Source organism: Saccopteryx bilineata, chromosome 11 (genome assembly GCF_036850765.1).
Source record: "Saccopteryx bilineata isolate mSacBil1 chromosome 11, mSacBil1_pri_phased_curated, whole genome shotgun sequence".
Lineage (NCBI taxonomy): Eukaryota > Metazoa > Chordata > Mammalia > Chiroptera > Emballonuridae > Saccopteryx > Saccopteryx bilineata.
This window is the reverse complement of record NC_089500.1, coordinates 65,400,935-65,424,454: the sequence shown is the minus strand read 5'-3', so window position 1 is coordinate 65,424,454 and position 23,520 is coordinate 65,400,935. Positions and strand designations below refer to the sequence as shown.

Below are 23,520 nucleotides of genomic sequence, written 5' to 3'. Positions count from 1 at the left end.
CTGCTCCCAGAAGGTGGGCCACATGGCAAGACAGTGGTGGAGGTGGGAAAACACAACTTGAGAATTTTTTAAAATAAATTTCAGGTTCATTACAGGTTGAAGAATAGCCGAGTAAGAACTCGTAAGGTTTATAGTAATAAAAATGACCTTTGTTTTTACTCTTTATTCTAACTACTACCATTGATTGCATTTAACTGTAACTGTTTTTATAAAAGCATTGAATAAGGTTTCCAAAAAGCAGGGGTCCCCAAACTACGGCCCGCCGGCTGTATGCGGCCCCCTGAGGCCATTTATCCGGCCCCTGCCGCACTTCCGGAAGGGGCACCTCTTTCATTGGTGGTCAGTGAGAGGAGCATAGTTTCCATTGAAATACTGGTCAGTTTGTTGATTTAAATTTACTTGTTCTTTATTTTAAATATTGTATTTGTTCCCCCCCCCTTTTTTTTACTTTAAAATAAGATATGTGCAGTGTGCATAGGGATTTGTTCATAGTTTTTTTTATAGTCCGGCCCTCCAATGGTCTGAGGGACAGTGAACTGGCCCCCTGTGTAAAAAGTTTGGGGACCCCTGCTGTAAAGAATAGTCTACTGACTGCAAATGACAATGGAGGGGTTTTGGTCGCTGGAAAAATTTAAATCCATCTGGGAGCGAGGGGCCCACTCCTTCCAACCAGGAAGGTCTTGACCCACAATCCCTCCCCCCCCCCTTTTGACTTGAATCTAAACAGGGGAAAGCCAAATATGTTCCCCCCAAACAACCAGCTAAGACGGCTACTTTCAGTCGGTGGCCTGTGGCTCCCCCCATCTCAGCCAAGGGGCAGGAGGTTCTTTCCTTTCATTTTAACCACAAAGCTTTCCCGCTCCTCTCCTTGCCTTTGAGTCTCTGCCCAAAGCCAGTGCTGGTGGCTGACCCCCTTGCTACATAACAAGCTCCGAATACAGTGTTTGTTCTCATGTGGGCAGTCTTTGTTTATGTCTACAGAGGCTAATAGAGTGGGAACCAAATACCCAGGGAAATACATGCTTTCTGTGTTCTTTTTTTAAAAAAATGTATTTATTACACAATTTAAAAAAAAATGAAATCTAATTTACATGCCATAAAAAGCACCATTTTACAAATGTACAGTTCAGTCTATTCACAGGTTGTGCCACCATCATCACTAATTTCAGAATATTTTCTTTACCGCAGAAAGAAGCCCAGTGCTGGTGAAACTTTCGCCAGTGTGCTGAGTCAATGGATTTGCCTGTTCTGAATATTCCATGTAAATGGAATCATACAGTATGGGGCCTTTATATCTGGCTGTTTACACTTACCATGTTTTTCAAGTTCATCCATGTTTTAGCATGTATGGGTAACTCATTCCTTTGTTTGGCTTAATAATTTTACATTCTAAGCTATAAGATTATATATATATATATATATATATATATATATATGATTATATATATATATAATCATATGCTACCAAAGTCTTTTTTTTTTCTTTTCTTTCTTTTTTATTCATTTTAGAGAGGAGAGGGAGAGAGAAGGGGGGGAGGAGCTGGAAGCATCAACTCCCATATGTACCTTGACCAGGCAAGCCCAGGGTTTCGAACCGGCGACCTCAGCATTTCCAGGTTGACGCTTTATCCACTGCGCCACCACAGGTCAGGCCAAAGTCTTTTTTTTAATTGTGGAAAATAGATATAAATTTTTCACTTTAACCATTTGAAGTATACAGTTCATTAGCATTAGCTACCGTCTTTCTGCCTAACTGCACTGCTTGGATCTACTCCCTGCTCCAGTGAATGGTCACCCACATGCCTGCCTCACATGCCTTCCATCTTCCCTGTTTTAATACTCCACTCCCCTTGGAAGTTTATTCAAACCTAAGGTTCTTTGTGAGTTCTCTCCAGTCCAGTTTCACAAACAGTCTACCACTTTGTCTTTCTAGTTGACTCTGTTGCTGTACCCGCACCTAAAATTTGAAAGAGGACCAAGATCCTTTTCCTACCCTTTTAATGTCACAGAATTCTCACTCATATCTGTTCACTAACTCCGAATGCATAGTTAATATTATCTAAGTCACAAAAATCAGTTTTATATTATCCAAGCATGTTCAAACCCATTTATGTTCAAACCCAAACATAAAAGTAACCTGCAGGCCCTGGCCGTTTGGCTCAGTGGTAGAGCGTCTGCCTGGCATTGGATGTCTGGGGAGTCCCATTCCTGGTCAGGGCACATAGGAGAAGCTCCCATCTGCTTCTCCACCCCTCCCCCTTCTTTCTCTCTCTTCCTCTCCCATATTCATGGTTCAATTGGTTCAAGGAAAGCACCAGGCACTTAGGATTGCTCCATGGAGCCACTGCCTCTGGCACTAAGAAAAGCTCAGTTGCTGAGCAACGGAACAAAGCCCCAGATGTGCAGAGCATCGCCCCCTAGTGGGCTTGCTAGGTGGATTCCAGTTGGGGCACATGTGGGAGTCTGTCTCTGTCTTCCTTCCTCTCACTAAATATATATTACAGGTTTTTTTTTCCCCCACCATAAAGTGGCAGTTCCTATAAGGGTGGGAGACATATAAAAATTATATAGACTATACCTGACACCTGGGAAGTCCTAAATATCTGTCTTCTCCTAGTGAGGAGACAATACTTGACCAAGTCCCACTTTCTGCCTTCATACGGTAAATAGAATTGGCTGGCTTTCCAACTTAAGCTTTTAAAGTTATTGGTTTAGCAGGAAACTTGTCAGTTCCAAAGTCACCTTTCCAGCAGTAATCAAGTTACAGCACCCAGGAGATGGCCTGTTCCCTGAGTTATTTAATCAGAATCTGTTGATATTATCAGGGAAAGAAACAGCACAGCATATTTCAAAAGCAGCTACCTGTTTAGGAACGCGTGAGGGCTGCAGAAGTGTGGGAGGAAGACCAAGATGACGTCCCCGGTAGATGTTAGTTCCAGATTAACTTAGCTGGGAGCATCAATCTTCACACATTAAACTTCCAGAGAAGCACCTGCAGAGGGGAGTAGGCTGCAGCTGAGCTTGGCTGTCACCAAATGGAACGGAGGACTGAACAGTCCAGACAGCTATGGTTCTTAGAGCAGCCTGACCCAAGAGGATCATGCAGAGAAGTCCCCTTGAAGACTGCCATCCTGGTTAGGGCAGAGTTTAGCCGCTGTAACAGAGGCCCCCTGTGAGAGTGGCAGGCACAGAGAAGTTTGCATCTCTCTCACATTTGGGTCTGGAGGCAGACAGTCCAGGCTAATCTATCGGAGCTGCTCCAGGAAGCTGCTCTTCCTCAGTGCTCTGTCTCCAGTGGAACTGCCCTCGTCCTGGATGGACATGAGCCAGGGCGTAGCTTCAGAGTTTCCACTCCTAGAAGCAGGACAGAGGGAGAAGTGGAAAGGGCCTGCGTCCCCCTCCTAGGCAATATTCTAGCAGTCACACAAACTGCTTTCCCTCCCAACCTGGAGGGAGAGCTCACACAACCAACCTAGCTTCAGGAGGTTGGGAAGTTCTGTAGTCTTGTGCCGCATTAAAACTCAGGTATTTAGTTGCTCTGAGAAGTGGACAAGGCCACTGGGAGCCAACTAGACATCTCTGCCACACCCCCCTTAATGTTTCCCTCCCACAGTCTTACCATTCCTTACCCCAAGTTCATGTTTTATGAGAGACTGTCCATCAGATACATTGCATGAAGTAGTTCATAATTCAGGAACCAGCTGAAAATCATGGGCCAGTGAGTGCTTATTATTAGACTTGCTGGCAAATTACTGGTGGAAATCCACTACTAACTCTGAGGCCCTCTGGCCAGCAAAGGCAAGAGGAGGGAAATGGGAGAATAATAGCAAAGCATCTAATGGGAATGGGAGGGCCTCAGGAGGAGGCTCCAAACCCCAGCAGGAAGGTAACATAAGCACAGTTCTACATTCGTCCGGAGACAATGTTGCAGGAAGGAAACATTTACAGTTCAGTGAAGCTACATCTAAACCCCTGGAGAGGATCCTCTTCCTCTATGGACCATTAATCAGACCTCCCTGGGCACTGCAACTACCAGGCGTCCCCAAACTACGGCCCCGCGGGCCGCATGCGGCCCCCTGAGGCCATTTATCCGGCCCCCACCGCACTTCCGGAAGGGGCACCTCTTTCACTGGTGGTCAGTGAGAGGAGCACTGTATGTGGCGGCCCTCCAACGGTCTGAGGGACAGTGAACTGTCCCCCTGTGTAAAAAGTTTGGGGACCCCTGATTCTAGACTAACACCTTATTTTCCAAATCTGATGAAGGATTCAAAAAACTTGCATTAGTCAGGGTGGTGAGGAGAAAATGGGACCAGCACTCCTAGTTACCATTTTTCTGGGACTTCCTTTGGCATATGAAAAAGATGTAAGATGTTTATACCTTTTTATCTAGCAATTCTACTTCTGGGAATTTATAGGACGAAAATCATCAGAAATGCTGACAAAGATTTATGTACAAAATGTTCACTGCTGTGTTATGTATATTACCAAAAACTGGAAGCAACACAAATTAACTATCAATAAGAAAACTGTAAAGACAATCAGGATGTACTATACAATAAATACTATATTGCTTAAAAATAATGTTTTGAAGGAATTTTGGCACCGTGGAGAAGTATGCTGGTGCTTTCTAAAGAAGTCTGTTAGACCAGTGGTCGCCAGCCCCCCGGGCCACAGACCGGTACTGGTCCGTGGGCCATTTGGTACCAGTATGCAGAGAAAGAATAAATAACTTACATAATTTCCATTTTATTTATGTTTAAGTCTGAACGATGTTTTATTTTTAAAAAATGACCAGATTCCCTCTGTTACATCCTTCTAAGACTCATTCTTGACGCTTGTCTCAGTCACGTGATACATTTATCCATCCCACCCTAAAGGCCGGTCCCTGAAAATATTTTCTGACATTAAACCGCTCCGTGGCCCAAAAAAGGTCGGGGACCACTGTGTTAGACTTACTAGGTCTCAAAGTGGACTCCTGGCTTTCTCCCTCCAATCCTGTTTCTTCTCCATCTTCTCCGCCTCAGTAAAAAGTACTGCTGTACAAACACTAGAATTTGTTCTTGATTCTCTTCTTTTCCTCACTGGACAGACCATGTACTCAGCCAGTTCTGCAGGGGCCACCTTACAATGCCTCCAGGCTGCCCCCTTTCCCCGCCCAACCTCGCACCTCCCTCCCCCATTCATTTTCCACTTCTCATGCTGGTTCTTGCTGGGCGACCTAAAGTAGAGGTGTCTTAGGGTATAAGTTCAAGAACTTCCCTGTTACCCAAAACTAGTCCTGGCTGCGGCCAGAAGGAAAGACTCAGGTCACACCATTAGGCTGCCTAGCACAGAGCGTGTTTCCATTGTGGGACACAGCCCGAGGACAGTTGATTCCCTTTGGGGCTCCACTACTGCTACTGCTCTTGCTATTGTGGGGGAAGGGGAGGCTCCAAAGTTATGCTAGGAGTTTAGGCTGGGGATGGTGGTCCTTGACTCCGTGTTGTGTGGGGGACTGGTAAGCTCTTTGGCCTTCTTCCCTGACTGCTGGTCCCCAGGCCACTGATTTTTGGCCTTGCATATGCAGATGGAAAGAGGAGGCTCACTACAGCTGTTTCAGTGGGTGTGCAGACTTCTGACTGAAACTTGAGGGTTGGCGAAGAACTGCAGCTGTTTGGGTCATGGGAGGAGAAGCCCTTACTATGATGGTGTGGCCCTCTATCTTGGGTTTCTTGGATCTCAGGATCAGGTATATGACCATCACACTCTCACATCTCCTGCAAGTTAATGAGTCCTGGATGTATTCCTACTCAAAGTCCATAGATATTATCATCTCTGTCACCTGAGGGTCCTTTTCATCACAGGATGGCTCACTGTAAGGTCTGAGTTTGTCCTCCGGGCCCATGTTTATCCTCAGGTCCCTCTTTATTTCCTCTAAAGTTTCTTGTTGCTGGGATCAAGGGCCATTGAATTCAAGGTTTCCACATTCAAATGATAAGAAAAAAAAAGCATGGTAGTGTCCGCTTAGCATCCGTTCCCATAGCTCCTAGCAGTCCTCTCCCTTGATAGGGAGGCAGGGATCCAGGGACCATGAAATACAGAACAACTCCCAGGCTTCCCAAATCCACTGTGGAGCTGTTGCAGTTCTGGCCCTGGAAGAGCTCTGGGTGACATCAAGTGGGGCTGCCACATAGGTGTTCAGCTGGTGGCTGACAAACTCATTGCTGAGGTCGAAGTCTGTACTTTTTCTACTTATCTCACCACCAAAAAGCACACCTACTTTCAAGTTCCTATGAACATTGCTCTCCTGGTGGCAATACTGTACAACATATACTAACTGGCAGAATTCTCCTCAGGCCTCTTTCTCTGTCATGCAGCTATGGTTCTGTAAATAATCAAACATGTCTCCCTGCTAACATGCTCTGAGACTAAGAAGAATGTTTCTGCTGAGTCAATCAAGGGGAACAATTTTACCATACTGGTGTCATGCAAGGCCCTCATACTCTAAATTTTATGGAAGTCTTTGGAGGCTGGAGCTCTGCTGACTCTTGTTAATGATCTTCTTGAAAGAAAGATAGCCTTCATCATATTTATCCCAATGTGATCTTAGCAGATTTTTCATTATAAACTTTGGAGGCCCAATGGCAGCAGGTTGATGTATTCAAAGTATAAAAAGAAAAGAATATGTCAACCATGAATTCTATATCTGGCAAAACTGTCCTTCAAAAAATGAGCAAGAAATTAAGCCATTCCTAGATAAACCAAAGCTAAGAAGGTCTTTACTGCTAGACATGCTCGACATGAACGGAGTCTTTCAGGTTGGAATAAAAGGACACTGGACAGTGACTCAAAGCCTTATACATAAAGATCTTGGCCCTTGCCAGTTGGCTTAGTGTACAGAGCGTTGGCCTAGCATGTGGATGTCCCAAGTTGGATCCCAGGTCAAGGCACACATGAGAAGCTATACCATCTGCTTCTCTTCCCCTTCTCTCTTATCCTCTCTCACAGCCAATGGCTCAATTGGTTTGAATGTTAGCCCTGGGCACTGAGGATAGCGCAGTTGATCTGAGCATTGGCCCTCGGTGGGGGTTTCCAGATGCATCCTGGTCATAGTGTATGCAGGAGTCAGTCTCACTATTTCCTGTCCTCTTAAAAAAAAAAAAAAAAAAGAGACCCATCTTTTTAATTTTCTACCTTCCACTTCCACCTTCCCCTGCAAATCTCTTCACTTATTGCCTGATTAATTCCTACTTACCCTTGGATCTCAGCTTAAATGGCACCTCCTAATGGAAAACCTTTCTTGAACTTTTGTCTTGGTCAAATCTCTGAACTATCTGCATAAGGTGGGTCTGAGCCAGATTGCCTTATAGTTCAAATCCTGGCTCCACCACTCACTAGATGTAAGACCATAGGAAAGTGAAGAAATCACATAATGCAACCCAGTCCAAGTTCACATGGCTTGCTGCACAACTAACTGCCAATGAGTTGAGTGACAAGGTATTGGGGCAAAGAAAGTGACTTTATTTGAACACCAGCAAGATGAGATGGCAGACTAGCATCTTAAAGAATGATCTTAAAAGTACAGAATTCAGGCTTCTTTCATATCAAAGGAATGGGAAAACAAGTTTGAGCTTGACTGATGACCTGAGACAACTGGGTGCCAGAAGGGTCTGAGGAATGTGGAACTTCTTAGTTCTTAGTCTGTTGATTCTAGTTGATACTGAGTCCAGTAATGAGGCTCCTGTCAATCTTTGATAAATAATCATTATTTTTGTATATATTTCCCTTATCTCCCAAAGAGAGGCAGTTCTGGTAGGGGGCTGTTTTTGTAAAACTCAAGCTGTAAGCAGAATTCCTTCTGAAGATTAGCATGTAGTCATGGGTATAAAGCAGGCTTGAAGAAGATGGAAGTCAGAGAAGGTGAGCATTTCAGTGTACTGCAATAATACCCCAATTCCCTAATCTATAAGTGGGATAATAGTATTTATTGCTATCAAATCATTGTGGTTATTGAGTTTACACATGTAAAATGCTCAGAAAACGGCAGTGAGTGCTCAATAGAGCTTAGCTCTCATCATTATATGCTTCTACAACACTATGTGCTTCTTTCACAGGACTCACTGGGGCTAGAGCTTCATTGCTTATTGGTATGATGTTGATTATTGACCATCTCCTCAGCAGCCCTTGAGACAATATGAGCCCTTTGTTCACAGTGCATCCCTGGTACCTAGCCTGAGGCTTAGCACTGTAGATGTGCTGGGCATTCTCCACGTGTTTCTCTAGATCCACTCTCTACCCTCACCTCACTGTGTGCCCTGGGAGGCTGAGACGTTTATGTACCAACCATAATGACACCCCTAATCATTTCTTTGGCTGGATTTAGCTGTTAGAAGACACTGGAAGGAGGTAAAAGGGTACACGGAGAATAAGGTTGGGGTATTTATTCTCATGGTTCTCTGCCAGGCAACAAGCTGGTAGTAGTTATATTTCTTGACTAGAGACCTCCTCTCAGGCACCCACTCCTAATCATACTCCTGCTCAAGTGGATGCTGGTGGTCACAGGTCCCCACTGTGCCCAGGCCCAGGGGCTTCTCCACCCATTGTTCCCATTGATCTGTCAAATGTCCCTTTCTTAAACTCTGCCAAATCACCTGTTGGTTGCTGTCTTTTTCCTTCCGGGACACTGATTGATACAAGAGGTTGTCTGCCAATATTTATTGAAGAATTTTATTTTATTTTTTACCATATGAAGTATGAAAATCAATAAGCAGAAACCTCATTTAAAATGGAGTTGGGAAAGTCGAGAACACTCTAATGCAGGTCACTTAATGCACAATACTGACCCCAACAGGTAGAGAGTACCTTCCCACTCTTACCGGAAGTGACACTACTTTACTACTTAAGCAGGAGGAAGATTCCTCCTTGTCCAGTAACAGCTCAACCAACAGGAAACTGCCATTAGGTCAGCCAATGAAAATTCACTATACCTGGAACTTGCAGTTCCTTCCAATAGGCTCTTCACGTATAGCAGCCCTCCCACACCCATAAAGTGTTCCTCTCCTGTTTCCCTGAACGGGCACATGGTCACCATTAAAATGCACGTCTCAAATTGCAATTCTTTGTTGTTCCCAAATATCGCTGGAAAAATACCTGGCTGTCTTCTTTGTTTAAGGTCTACAAAAGATAATAATCTTCAGTCCAAATCATGGCCAAAGTTGTTACGATGAGCTAGTAAGAAACAGCGAGCATATTTTTAAAAAGAGTTCCGGAGCAATGGCTCTCAGAAGAGTGCATTGAAAGCACCAAGAGGACTGCTGAAGGCATTCTGCACTGTCAAGGCTGGGGGAGGAACGATGAACAATTTGCACTTCTAACAAGTTCTATGGTGATACTGCTGTTTTTTAGGCTGGACACTACAGTATGACAAGCATTGTACTAGAGAAATGCCAGAGGTTTTGGTTATTTGGTTACCTATAAACTGTAAGTCTCATGGTTGCATTAGCGTCTTTACAAACACAAATTGCCAAATGCAGTATATTCTAAGCTTTATTTTATACTTCTTTGATCATTAGAATCTAAACAGAGGTGCTTGACTTGGCGGTGGAGCAGTGGATAGAGCGTCGGACTGGGATGTGGAGGACCCATGTTCGAGACCCCGAGGTTGCCAGCTTGAGTGCGAGCTCATCTGGTTTGAGCAAGCTCACCAGCTTGGGCCCAAGGTCACTGGCTCGAGCAAGGGGTTACTCAGTCTGCTGTAGCCTCCCGGTCAGGGCACATATGAGAAAGCAATCAATGAGCAACTAGGGAACCACAACGAAGAATTGACATTTCTCATCTCTCTCCTTTCCTGACTGTCTGTCCCTCTCTCTGTCTCTCAAAACAAAAGAAAAAGAAAATCTAAACAGAGGTTTTTGCTAAAAAAAAAAAAAACCCTGAAAAACAAAACAAAAACAAAAGACCCCTCAAAAAACAAAAGAAAGCAGTGACAAGAGTAATGCTGGGAGCAGATGAGGTGTGTAAGGGCCTGTCCTGGGAACGGCTCTCACGTTTGCAGGGCACACCAGCAGTGGCCCACCGAGCTGGACTTAGGATAGCAGTTACGCCAGGGCTCAGGGAGTCCTGAGGCTCGGGCACAAACAGATCTCCTTCCTGTTCCACCCCAACGTGGGCTGCACTGGCATGAAACAGGGCCCAGACACCCCCCGACGTGTACCGGACACGCCTCTTCCTTCAGAACCTTCAGGCCTGCGCATCCTGCTATCTGCACGTCCGTACACTCATTCACAAACTCCTTCCATCGTGGGTACAGGCAGTCTCACTCACACACAGTGCTTCTGAGGGAAGCATTCCAGGGACTAACTGGAGCTGCCTTATCTCGTTAGGGAGGTCCAGATGCTGGCTCAGAAATGCCATCCAGCTCTGCTTTGCTCTTCAACGACCAGCTGAGAAAGAAGCAGAGTGCCAGGAGGCCAGTCCCTAGGAGGTCCCCGAGCCCTGTGAGGTAGGGGATGCAGTGGTTGTCAGGGTCCAGGGCCTGGTACCACGTCAGCCGCGCCATGACTTCTGCCAGGTACAGCAGGATTGTCACCTGTCATAAGAGCGAGCAGACACAAAAGATAGTTATCAAGTCAGAAAGCCGAGTGTCATGAAGAAAACCTAGCAGATGGCAAGGCCAGACACCAAGGTGGGCGTCAACCCCAGGTAGCCCCTTTCCACGAGCTTCTCTTGGGGGCGGATGCCCGACTCTGAACCGGGCAGGGGCCAGAGAATACCCCCTCTGCACTTGCCTGGCCTCCCTCCCTGTGGTTGGGCCCTGATCCTGGCATCCTGAAGAGCCAGACAGATCTCCTGCTGGTCACTTGCCTTGACCTCTGATGCACCAGCTCCACTCAACATCCTTGGAACCTAGACACAAATCTTGCTGGACTTCAGCTGGGGTTTTCTGGGGCTCTCTCCTGGGCAGCTTTGGGTGGCTGGCCTTTCCTGAAGGTGCCAGAGGACAGTCCACACAGCCCCGGTCAGATCTCAAGGCATCTCAGCCCCTTGTTGAAGGCTGAACCCAGTCCCTTTCCTGCTGCTGCTCAGGACAGTTTCTCAGGCTGCCCCAGCCTATCCAGCAAGACACAAATCTTGCTGGACTTCAGCTGGGGTTTTCTGGGGCTCTCTCCTGGGCAGCTTTGGGTGGCTGGCCTTTCCTGAAGGTGCCAGAGGACAGTCCACACAGCCCCGGTCAGATCTCAAGGCATCTCAGCCCCTTGTTGAAGGCTGAACCCAGTCCCTTTCCTGCTGCTGCTCAGGACAGTTTCTCAGGCTGCCCCAGCCTATCCTTCAGGGTCAAGGGCATACTGTGATTGCAGATGAAAACACTAGTTCCTTAGAACTGCCCACCAGTACCACAATGACCCCTGCAGATGCCCCAGGCCCATCAAGGCACCAGCCAGCTATACTGTTGGCAGTCTGCTGTGTACGACCCTGAGGAAGGCACCAGCTTAATCTCTTCCATGTCCTTATCACCACCCAGCCCTGACTAAACTCCAGACAAGCCTTCTAGCAACACCCCAGCAGGGGCCTGTTCCCTGGCCAGCCTCTGTCTGTGATGAGTGACACACATGGCCATTTTACCAGCCGGACCTGCTCATCAGCTTGTTTCACAGCAATATGCTGCATTTTCAGGATGGCTCCTCTGAGCCGCTGGCGAGGTGTGGACTGAGCTGTATGCGGTATGGCCTGTGCCTGTGGATGGTAGAGCCAGGAGTGTGCTGTGCGGAGGGGAGCCTATGCCGTGTGCAATGTGGAGTTTACAGGAGGGAGTGTGCAGTAGGAAGTGTGGAGTGGCCTCTGGGTCTGGATCATGCTCTTGGGCTTGAATGAGTTGAGTGCGTCCTGGAAGACGGGGACTGTTGGCTGCATGTCTAGGAACCTCCAACTCCAGCTCTCAGCGTCTGTTCCAGGACAGGGAGCGAAGCCTGACCGCTGCCTGACCCCTGCATCCTGCTCTGCCGCCGCCACCGTTGTCCTTACCTGGATCAGGGCTGCCAGCAGGTAGAACACCACAAAGGCCTTGCTGTTTGGGACTGAATGGCCTTCCGTCAGGGAGATCACATAGAATAAAACCAGATGGCCCGGAATCACCAGGAAGAGCAGAACGCGGGCTGACATGGAATTGGTTTCTGGAACAGAACCACGGAGGCTGTGTGACCCGCCTGACAACAGAGGCCGCCTTGGCATGTGACAGTCTCTTCTGAGGCATCCACAGTCATTCAGCTACTTTCTGAAAGTGCCAACGGGTGGTTCACACAGCCCTGGTGGACTATGTGGCAGGCGTGCTTCAGCAGATAGGCATACAGTACTGTCCCTTCCTGCGCGGAGCTGACATATTAGAGAAGACAGAAAAACTGGAATTGTGTGCAGAAACAAATAAACAAAGAAACAAACAGGAATGGTCATTTCAAATTGTGACAAGTACCAGGAAGAGAACAAGTCAGGGTAATGTGGAAGAGAATGGAGTGTCTGTTAGTGAAAATGAGCTGTTAGAGACTGGAAGCTCTACCAAGGACACGGCACTGAGGCTGAGATCTGATTCCGGGGGAAAGACTCTGGCCGGAGGGAGGAGTGCACGGGTCTGAAGGTGGAGCGAGCTCAGGGGGGTCGGAAGGCAGACAAAGGCTCGGTGTGCGGAGTGAGTGACTGGGGAGGGTGGCGCAGCCACTGGGCCTCCGGTCACGTCGGTGACGTGTGAGTGATCACCACTATGTCTTCAGGATCCAGCACTCTGAGTTTGAGACTCTGTAAGAAATGTGATTTATTCTGCCCATCTCCTCAGAACTATAACATGTGAATGTGATAGGCTTCTCAAACACAAAGAGTTTTGATGAAAAGTTAGTCTCCATTAGCTTATGAGTTAATATAAAGTATTTTATCAATTTAATAATAAAAAGGAAGAAAACTCATATGCAGTTAGAAGCTGAAAAGTCTAGAACGGCCTGACCAGGCGGTGGCGCAGTGGATAGAGCGTCGGACTGGGATGTGGAGGACCCAGGTTTGAGACCTTGAGGTTGCCAGCTTGAGCACGGGCTTATCTGGTTTGAGCAAAGCTCACCAGCTTGGACCCAAGGTCGCTGGCTCAAGCAAGGGGTTACTCAGTCTGCTGAAGGCCCGTGGTCAAGGCATATGTGAGAAAGCAATCAATTAACAACTAAGGTGTTGCAACGAAAAACTAGTAATTGATGCTTCTCATCTCTCTCCGTTCCTGTCTGTCTGTTCCTATCTATCCCTTTCTCTGATTCTCTCTCTGTCTCTGAAAAAATAAAAAAAAGTCTAGAATGGTACGTAGAGAGAGAACAGAACACACAAGAGCATTAAAATCTATTCATGATGAAAAATTAGAAAAGGTGTAGAAAGATTCTTTTTAAAAAAACTTAAAAAAGAAGGAAGCAATAAAATTATTATTGGAAGCTAACATAAAAAGTTTCAAAAACTTGTAGAAAGTTAAAATTTATGTTGTTATCTACCACACAATCTGATAATACTAGAAGGTGGGGCCTTGTGAGGTGATTAGGTCATGAGGGTGGAATCCTCAGGAAAAGGATTCGTGCCCTTATGAGAGAGACCTCGGGAGCTCTCTCACCCCTCCCACCACACGAGGACATGGTGCGGCAATAGCTAGCTGTCAGTGAGCCAGGAAGCAGGCCCTCACCAGATGTGGATCTGCTAGCGCCTTCATCTTGACTTCCACCCACCAGAATTATAGAACATAAATTTCTGTTGTTTATATGCCACTCAGTCTATGTTTCTCGTATACAACCTGAACTAAGATAGGTCCGTAAATAACATAGAAATTAAATACTTTTTCTATAATCAAATGCTAAGTCAGAATATACAATGGGGACTTCTAATTCAAGATAAGATGGCTAGACACACATTCCTATTCCTTTTAATAAATACAACTAAAAACCCTGGGCATTATATATAAAATAAACGTAAGAAGATTCTGAAAGATGGAAAAAAATAAGGCAAGCTGGGCCAGGGAATAACATGGTGGTGAGTCCCCCTGACCTGGGCTTTGGGGTCTAATATATCCCAGACTGGGTGGTGAAGGACCAGTAACTCGGAAATGCCAATGGTTACCGACCAAAAAAAGACTCAACAAAACTTGCTTTCTCTAGCTAAAGCTCCCGAAAAGGAGAAGCCTAGCCTAAGCACGACTGAAAACCTTTAGACAGTAACTGCTCTACGCCAGCCAACACCACAGAAGAAACAGCAGCCCCATACCCATCGGCAAAGGCCAGGTGAGGACGCCGGACTTCTGCCTGCCCGCACGCAGCTGGGATGCGGTGTGCACTGCCTTTGGCCGAGATGGGAGAAGAGAAGGCTTAGTGGAAAAGAAGCGGTACCCTGACTAGAGGTAAATGAGGACCACCCCCCGCCCCCACCATATCAGTGAAGGCCACACTGATCCTTCACAGGGGGAGCAATCACAAGGCACCCCTTTCCCTCCCAGCAACAGTGGTGTCAGGGAAACATGGCTTCTTCCCCTGCCCACCATAATGAGCTGCTCCTTTTCTCCTAGGGCATCAGTGGAGAAGGAGGGGGATCTGAGTCGTCTCCCCCCACCCCGGGAGGTAGGGAGGAAGCAGTGCCTCCCCTGCCCCCTAGTGGTGCAGTGTCAGAGGAGGCTAGCTAAAACAGAAGACTTCAATAAGACCCAGAGTCTTCTAACATAATACTCCAAATGTCTGGGATTCCACCTAAAATCACTCATTCTCACAAGATAAACCTCCGCTTAATGAGAAAACACAACCAACAGACATTAATAGTGAGATTACACAAATGGGAGAATTATGTGAAAGAGAGTTCAATGAAAACCTCAAAAAGGAAATAGAAGATAACAAAAATAACTATATGGAAATTTTAGGACTAAAAAAATACAATAGCCCCCAAAATCCAAATAATTAAATGAAGGACTCAATAGCAGAAGGAAGAAGACAAAGGAAAAGAAGGAGTATTCTTCATGAAAAAAAAAAAAAAAACTATAGAAATTAGTCAATCTAAATAACAGAGAGTTGCCATGGCTGGTTGAATCAGTGGATAGAGTCGGCCAGGCATATAGGCGTCCCAGGTTCAATTTCCAGTTAGGGCACACAAGAGAAAAACCCATCTGCTTCTCTCCCTCTTTCTCTCCCCCCTCTCTCCCTCTTCCCCTCCTGCAGCCAGTGGCTCGATTGGTTTGAGCATCAGCCCCAGGCGCTGAGGATAGCTCAGTTGGTCTGAGTGCACCAGCCTCAGGCACTAAAAATAGCTCGATTAATTTGACCATTGGTCTCAGACAGGGGTTGCTGGGTGGATTCTGGACAGGGTCAAGGTGCACAGGGGAGTCTGTCTCACTATCTCCCCTCCTCTCATTTAAAAAGACAAAAAATAAATATAAAAAAATTAATGACATGTTTTTAATATGTTACTCTGAAGAATATATTTCCCCAGAGTAACATATCCTGGGGAAAAGATTAGAGAGCCTCATGGACTTGTGGGACTATAAGAAAACATCAAGTGTTCATATCATCAGAACGCCAGAAGGAAAGGAGGAAGAGAGTGGGGCTGCAAAAGTATTCAAAGAAATAATGGCTTAAAATTTCCCAAATATGGCAAAAGATAAAATGTAATTCAGGAAGCTGAGTGACCTCCAAGAACCCTTTGAGGATAACCTCAAAGAAATCCACACCAATGCACATTTTTCAAGTGTTGAACTATTATTAATCCCGGAATTTATATCCAGTGAAAGTATCCTTTAGGAATGTGTCTGCCGTCCTACCTAAAAGAAAGGCTAAAAGTTGTTCCTGAAACAGAAAGGAAATAATAAAGGAAAATGTAATGGGAGAAAGATCCAATTTTTAAAATCAAGGAAAAGATGAAACACTTCCAGTCATTTCCAGTGGTTCTCAGAATAGAATCCAGTTTCTTTTCTCAAGCTTCAAGGCCCAATGTAATCAACTCCTTCCTATCTTTCTGACCTCAGTTTCCTTCATTCTCTCCCTTGCTCATTACATTCAGGTCTCACTGGTCTTTCAGCTCTTCAGACTTGCCAAACCCCTTCCTGCCTCTGGGCCTTTGCACAGGCTGTGCCTTCTGCCTCATGTTCCTTCTGCTCCAGCATGCCTCCTCCCAGAGCGACCATGCTCATCCTCATAGAGGAACTTTCTAACCACAGATCTGAGCTATATCTCCTACAACTCTTTTTCATTGTACCCTGTGCTTTTGCCTTTTAGAACATTATCACAACTTGTAACTATGTGTTCATTTTGGGGAGTGTTTATCTGTTCTTCTAGACCACATATATCCCAGGAGATCAAGAAACAGCTTTCTCTGTCACCACTACAACCTGACACCTAGTACTGGGTAGACATTCAATAAATATTTGACTAAGTGAATGAAGCAATTAAAGGCAGGGTCGGAGAGTCAGGTTTCTGGGAGATGGAGCTGTATCTTTGAAAATCATGTGCTGAGTTCAGCACTGGTCTTAGACACCATTGCTATAAACATCAGATTTCAATGACATTAATTTTTACTTGTTTATAAAGAAATGGCCATATGGCGTCTGAAAGACATCGGACTCACCCGAGGTACAGAAAGTGGAGCATGGATTAGGCCAGAAGTTTTGCATCCAGAGGGGTAGGACTCCAGGTGTGCTCCACATGTGCAGGTAGGTGGAGATCCGGCTGGTCTGAATGGCCACCAGATTGCCACCAACACCTGCGAGGAGAAAAGAACCTGGTTTCCCGTTCTTTATGCTAGTTTCTAAGTCCCGTTCCTTATTTTAGGCTCACTTTCTCCAGGAAGTTTTCCTTGACTGATTCTGCATTCGATCTCTTTTCCTTCCCTCCCACTTGACAGCAGACCTGGTCTGGCCCCAAACAAGGGTAGCCTGGACCTCATGAGTAAGATATCAAGGTAGTAACTGTATCGCTTTGACAGCTCTTAGGGTGAAGGAAGTGTTGCAAAGGAAGTTCTCAATACATGTTTGTTGGGTAGAGGGAGAGTGCAAGGGAGGGAAGGAGGGAGGCAATTCAGGAAATGAGAGAGTTAAGAGAGGAAAAAAAGGTCTATGAGAGGAAATCTAGATAAACTACCCAAAGCCACAAGAAGTGACAGGAACCAGACCACCGACTGGCATATTTGAGAAAACAGAAGAGGTTTTTTTTTCACCTCAAGGTAGAAAGGAGAGAAAAGAGACCTGGGTAAGAGCAACAAGGGAGGAGAGATGATCCTATGGTAGCAGAGCTGGGGTTTACTACTGAGGCTCCTGGCTTCCGCAGGGAGCTGGTGTGCCCAGCTCTGCCAGGCTGCCAGGGCCAGAGGGCTCAGGGGACTCAAGCCAGGTGGCTCCTTCTGCAGGGGCAGACTTCGGGGCTGGCAGAGAACAGAGCCCACTGAGGGAGACTGTCTTCTTCGGAGGCTGAGCTGGGGTGCCCCCATTCTATTTCCTTAGCTCCTTGGAGAACAGTCTCTCACTGGGCCAGCTGTGCCCAGTGACTTCTAGGGGCAAAGGCCGACTGCCTTAGGCTTCCAGAAGATGCAAAAAATGGTCTGTGGGCGGAGGATGTCTACCAATATATTTTTCCTGGCCCACACATGATTAAAAAAATAAAACAAATTAATTAGGAGCATTTACAAATTAGGCCTTAAATCCAGATTCCCAGATTCTCCAAACAGGTCAGCTCAGGCAAGTCTGGCCTTAGTCCCTACCATGCAGTAAGTAGCCAGAGATGAACAACACTATTCCCCTCACACAGGAACACGTATGTGCCCTGTTTCCCATTACTTCTTACTGCCTAGCTATTGTCTTAACTGCTTAATTCATTCAAATTGCTGGCTTAGCCTTGTAAGTATCTGGACCGGAGCCATCCAAAGGCACCCTGCCAAGCTTATAGCCAGCTGGGCCTGACTTGGCTATGGCTGTCCGCACTCACAATGACCGGTCCTTCTGTTGGGGACAGGCCCTGTGGGGCTCTGTGGAGGTGCACGCCTACTCACAGGCAAGGAACACAGGCCTGAGTTCCCATGGAGGTGGGGCGGGCTGGCCCAGGGACCTCTGGAGCTTATTTCAGAAAGCCAGAAACTGGGCAGCAAGCAAACTGCAATCAGTCGTCATGTTTGGTTCCTCCCCTGACCAGCGGTCCCATTTATAGAGCCTTACAGAAACCAAGATGTTCCGAGCTTTCGTAAGAGGGATGGATCCTCACACGATGCCCACAGGGTCTAAGCCTAGAAGGTGAATCAGTGAACAGCTGAGTAGAAGACAACAGGCCAGGAGACTGAGGCACACTGGACTACACAGGTCCTGTCTCAGGGGCCTGACTCTGCCCGGCCCCCAGTGTAAACTCAGCACTGGTACAGCCTGCCTCTGCAAGACAGAAATCTAGATGTTTATGTAGAACGTCTGAGTCCTAAATGTCACCAATGACTCTAAGTTAAAATGAAGGAAAAACCACAAGAGGCCAACCCTCCAGTTCTAAAGGCCGCCTTTGTTCTGCAGGTGCCGACCCTGGGTCAGGTTCCGTGTGCTCCCAAGGCGTGGGGTGCAGTGAGTGCTGCAGGGAAGCTTGGGGCCCAGGGACACTTGGAGGTAGGTAGGGAGAAGCAGGTGCAATGGGTGGCAACGGGCATGGCTTCTCACTGGGGTCCCTTCTACCTGCGGAAAAGCAGCCTCCGCAGCCTCTGCCTGCCCAGCTTCCTGACTCGGGCCTGAGGACCTGTGGCTGAGCCTCTGACACTGCTGCTGCTCAGGGCCCCCAACCCAGGCCCAGGGCCACCCCAGCCCAGGGCCCCAGGTGACAGGGACTCGCCAATACCTACCACACATGATGGGAGTGAATACGGCCATGCTTTTGTATTGCTCTATAGAAATGGTTTTGTTCAAGATGAGTCCTCCGAAACTAGGGAGAAAGCAGGTGGCAGTCAAGTGACTCGGGTTTACGCTTGCGAGTGGCCCAGCAAATTGCCTTATCAGGCTGTCGTGCCAGTTCAGCAAACTTTCCTTGCCCTGTACAGAACATCTGCTGTGGCCAACCTGGTCTCCCGTGCCCTCTGTATCCACACACGCATTCCGCCTCTGGTATGGTCCTGGCTGTTCAGACCCTTCAGATCATGTCAGCCCACTAAAAACAAACCACACACTGCTTTCTGAGGCCTCTTAGCTGGCCGAGCTCTGTCTGGTGACAGCCAAACTGCAACTGAGCTGCTCCTTAGCCAGAAACGAGCCTGCGTAAGTGTAATCCTCTGCTGCCTGTCCTTGGAAGATGCTGCGGCAAGACCACCTCCCACCAGCCCCTGGATCCGGCAAAGGCTGCCCCGCCCCTAGAGCCCTGAAGTGAGACCACTTTGTGTAAGTAACCCAGGCACAAAGGTACCTAGACTGTAACCCCTCCTCTTTGAGAGTCAAAGTTAGGAAAGAACGTCAGCTAGGACTGGGGTGGCCCCGCCAGGGTATGCTAGTGCAGTGGTCCCCAACTTTTTTGGGGCCACGGACCAGTTTAATGTCAGAAAATATTTTCACGGACCGGCTTTTAGGTTGGGACGAATAAATATATCACGTGACCGAGACAAGCGTCAAGAGTGAGTCTTAGATGGATGTAACAGAGGGAATCTGGTCATTTTTAAAAAATAAAACATTGTTCAGACTTCAATATAAATAAAACGGAAATAATGTAAGTTATTTATTCTTCCTCTGCGGACCGGTACCAAATGGCCCACGGACCAGTACCGGTCCACGGCCCGGGGGTTGGGGACCACTGTGCTAGTGGACAGGGCCCTCAAGTACAAGGCTGGAGGGTGGAAGACCTGGGCTCAGTGAAGACCCAAGGCCCCAGGGGGACTAACCCCGCAGCCCCCCCAGGTCCCACCAGCAGCCATGCTGTGGACATGGTGTTCGGAGCCACTGTCTTGAAGCCAGGCAAGGGACTCCGTGAGCCTAAGCAGGGGTTCCAGGCCCGTGAGAGCTATGGCCGCAGGGAGTGGAGACCGGGTCCCACAGCACTAAGAGGGGCAGGGGCCAGGCAGCAGTGCAGTCCTCTGATGTCTCCAGGTGCGGCTCTTCCTGGCTCTCTGGTGCCGGCAACTGTAAACAGGACTGCCTCTCGACACAAATTAAGTCTAGGGGTTCTTGGTGAAAAAGAGAGAAATGAATAGTGCAGAGGTGTGACTAAACCAGCCCTGGGAATGAGGGAAGGAGCCCACAGCTACAGTTCTCCCCACCCATGGCCACAGGGCAGCGAGCCTCCTCCTCCTCCAGGGCCCCCTGGGCGCTCAGGCCACTCTACTGAGCACAGAGCCAGGGGCCGGCACGGGGAGGGAGGGAGGGACAGACACCCTCACACATGCTCACCTGCTGATCACCATTGCCAGGATGATTGGGAACCACCCGTACTTTAGGACCTTCATGCTGGGTGGGTTCCACTTTACAATGAGGACCCACACCGGGGTCAGGGCCACGAGGCTGACGCAGACCAACGGAGTCAGAAACCGACTGTCTGGGGAAAGAAAGAAGGAAAACCGGGCTGCACGCAGCTGGGTGGCCTGGTCGCTGTGGCCTGGGTGGGAGGGATGAGGTGGACGGGGAACTAAAGGCTCTATGAGGAGACACCCCTGTGCTTGTCAGTTTAGGGGGGACTATCCTACCACACCTTCCAAAGAACTCTCTCCAGAAAAGCTCCTCTCTGTCCTCAGTTCCTGCCATCTTCACTTTCATTTCTCTGGTTTTGTTATCTTCCTGACGTAAGTACCCTCTTCTGCCTTCTCCCACCCCAATAAGCTCTAGGCTAGCGTCACACACTTTGGGAGACAGCAGCCTACAGGGGTGTCTACTTGCAGGAAATTTTTGCATCTAGTCCAATTTTTCTAGAACTCTTTAGAAGCCTCAGCAGAAGTTCTACCTCATATCCCCCCACCCCCGTGGTGAATACTTCTGTTCCCCTGTGCGAGGCTTGTCATCCCAACTATACTGGCAGGTGGTTCACACCTTGTCAGGGAAGATTTAGCCGATACATACTAGGCCCCGTGAACACCCCCCTCCCGTGCATCCAAGATAAATCCACAGTCTAACTGGAGAGATGGACAATTCAACATCTAATAAGCATGTGTTGAAATATACTATTCCAGTAGGGTTATAATAGGGGTGGGGAGGAAGGGACATCTGTGACTTTTATTTTGCAAACCAAACACAACCCCTACACAAATCTTTGTGTTTTAAATTCAGTTCAGTTTAAAAGTAAAATCAGGTCATCTTATTATTAACGCTTCATTGCCACTTTCATGAACTTTGAGAATATCTTAAATCATTAAATATTGTTGGTGGTAGGCAGTTCCCGGGGTGGCAAGGAGCCAGTCTCAGAACCAAGACAGAGAAGGTGCCAGTGCCTGGGCACTCTGGCTCAGGAGTGCCCTATTGCTCTGCTCTGTCACTAACAAGGAAAAACAGGTGATGTCTCCAATCCTTGGGCCCATGTTTCTGTGGAGCATGATAAACGGGAGCTCAACCGCGGCTCCTCCTTTGGGGCATTTCCTCCCAGCAACTGTCACCACATGTCCCAGAGCCCCTCACTGTCCTCATCACCATCCACTTCACTCACTTGTGCTACCTGCGGGCAAGCATCTGGGCTCCTGACTGTGCTCAGAACGGAAACTTACTGGGTGCATTATGCACAGCCCTCTGAGCGAGACCGCCACCAGGTGGAACGTAAAAACTGAGACACACTCGGGAGTGATGGCTGCAGAAACAGCAGGGGAGGACCTTCTGGGCGAGGGTGATGCTGCCTGTCCGCCTGCCCAGAGCATGAGCAAACTCTGGGTCTCCCTGGCAGCCCTGGGGGGCCTCTGGTGGAATATGCCAATTCCTACCTCAGCAGCTGCATGCCCGCCCGGCTGCCTCCTGAGAAGCCCGGGCTCACCTGCCTCACCCCTGCAGGGGAGCACCTCATGCTGCCGCTGCTGCTATGCCTGCCATCTTCCTCCTTGGGAGTCACTTCCTGGGCAGTTGTCATGTATCCAGTGTGAACTGCCTTCCCCAAGGAGGTGCTGTCACCTGTGAGAATGCGCTGAGGTGACCAGACCAGCCTCGGGGCCTCGCTGGCCTCCTCGCATACCCCGTTCCTAAGGCGGAAACCGACACCCTATGTGTTGGTGGCCTGAGCAGCGTGTCCCGTCTAACACAGCCGGGAGAGCTTGAGGCACCTGAAGGGACAGCGGGGAGAATAGCTTGACCTGTTCCGTGACTTCAGGCTTTTGTCATGGAGTCAGAGATCCTTCTTTATAGAGGATCCATGACAGCCCCACAGGTTCCTTATTGTGGTGCCCTATTCGAACGTTGCAGGCTAAGTGCAAACATTCCCACTCAGCCTCGCTGGTGGGTCCTCCTCCTTGAGGCCCCCTACCTTTGTGTTTATAGAAGAAGCTGCTAACGAAAGCCAGAATGGACAACGTGATGAGGTCTCCCAGGGTGGCCGCGATGGGCGTGGCAATGTTGTCTGGGTTGACCCCGAGCTTTCCAGCGCCAATCACTACACAGACCATCAGCACTCCTGCAGAGAGGAGAGAGAAGAGACTCAAAGCTCAGGACACCAGCTGACCCTGAAGAGGCTCAGCAGCACAGAGCAGAAGGCGTACAGGAGAAGGCGGCCAGGGCGCTGCTCAGGAATGTCTCCCTGTCAGCACAAGCTGAGACTGGAACCAAGCCACCTGAGAAGACCAGCATGTGGGCCTCTGCTTTGTGACTTTCTGGCATGATGCTAAGGAGCAGCCAGAAAGCTTCGATGACACACTGGAACCCACTGGGAGACAGCGGCCAGGTAGCTCCTGGGCTTCCAAACCAGCTGGAACTACAGACATGAAGCTACAGCCCCTCACTGCCGGGAAGATGCACCAAAGCTGCTCTGAGCAATGGGAGCCCCAAGGGCTGAGCATGGCCCCCTGTGCCTGTTGGGGTCGCGGGGAAGCAGATGCCCAGTCCACTGCCCAGTCCACTGGTAGTGTGAGCAGTGTGTTAGGGCAAAGCCTGGGAGGGCAGATAGGAGGGTCTGCAGTCCAGGAGAGCCCCTGTAGCAGGAGAGAGACGGGGTGAGTGCGTGCAGACTGCAGTGCAGTACAGGACTGTCAGCGGTCCTCAAGCCAAAGGCACGTGTGCAGGCCCATGACTCCGAGGAACAGGCCCATCTCGGGAGCTCTGCAGGGCTACCACTGGGTAGAGCCGGCGTGTGTCCTCTGAATGCAGGGCGGGTGGATTTTAGGGAGTAGCACTGAAGACCTGCTCCCCGCTGAAGACCTGAGAGATACCTTTTAGTGGCTACCCTACCTCTCCAGGTCCTACTTTCTGTTCTGAGGTGACTGTCACATGCAGACTTCTAGCCCCCATGTGCTGCTTAGGACTTAATCCAACAGCATCTCATGTGGGTCTTTAATAAGACGCTTTGTATCTTGGCTTTGATGTTTTAATACTTTGCCCAGTGTTCTGTAACTCAAAGAATAATTAGAATTATCACCTTAATGTTACCTTAA

At 48.3% G+C, this 23,520-nt stretch overlaps 1 protein-coding gene across 4 annotated transcripts in view; it reads right to left on the bottom strand.

Moving 5' to 3' along the window:
- Positions 1 to 7,578: 7,578 nt before the first annotated feature.
- SLC41A3 (solute carrier family 41 member 3) overlaps positions 7,579 to 23,520 on the bottom strand; it is a 68,802-nt gene continuing 52,860 nt past the window's right edge. For all 4 annotated transcript variants that reach the window (XM_066247145.1, XM_066247148.1, XM_066247146.1 and 1 more), the window contains 6 exons: positions 22,401 to 22,547; positions 20,357 to 20,501; positions 18,829 to 18,908; positions 16,591 to 16,725; positions 12,001 to 12,149; positions 7,579 to 10,567 (listed from right to left, as the gene is read on the bottom strand). In XM_066247145.1, the coding sequence (XP_066103242.1) occupies positions 10,358 to 10,567; positions 12,001 to 12,149; positions 16,591 to 16,725; positions 18,829 to 18,908; positions 20,357 to 20,501; positions 22,401 to 22,547 (866 nt within the window). In that variant the 3' untranslated portion in view covers positions 7,579 to 10,357. The remainder of the gene's footprint in view (positions 10,568 to 12,000; positions 12,150 to 16,590; positions 16,726 to 18,828; positions 18,909 to 20,356; positions 20,502 to 22,400; positions 22,548 to 23,520) is intronic.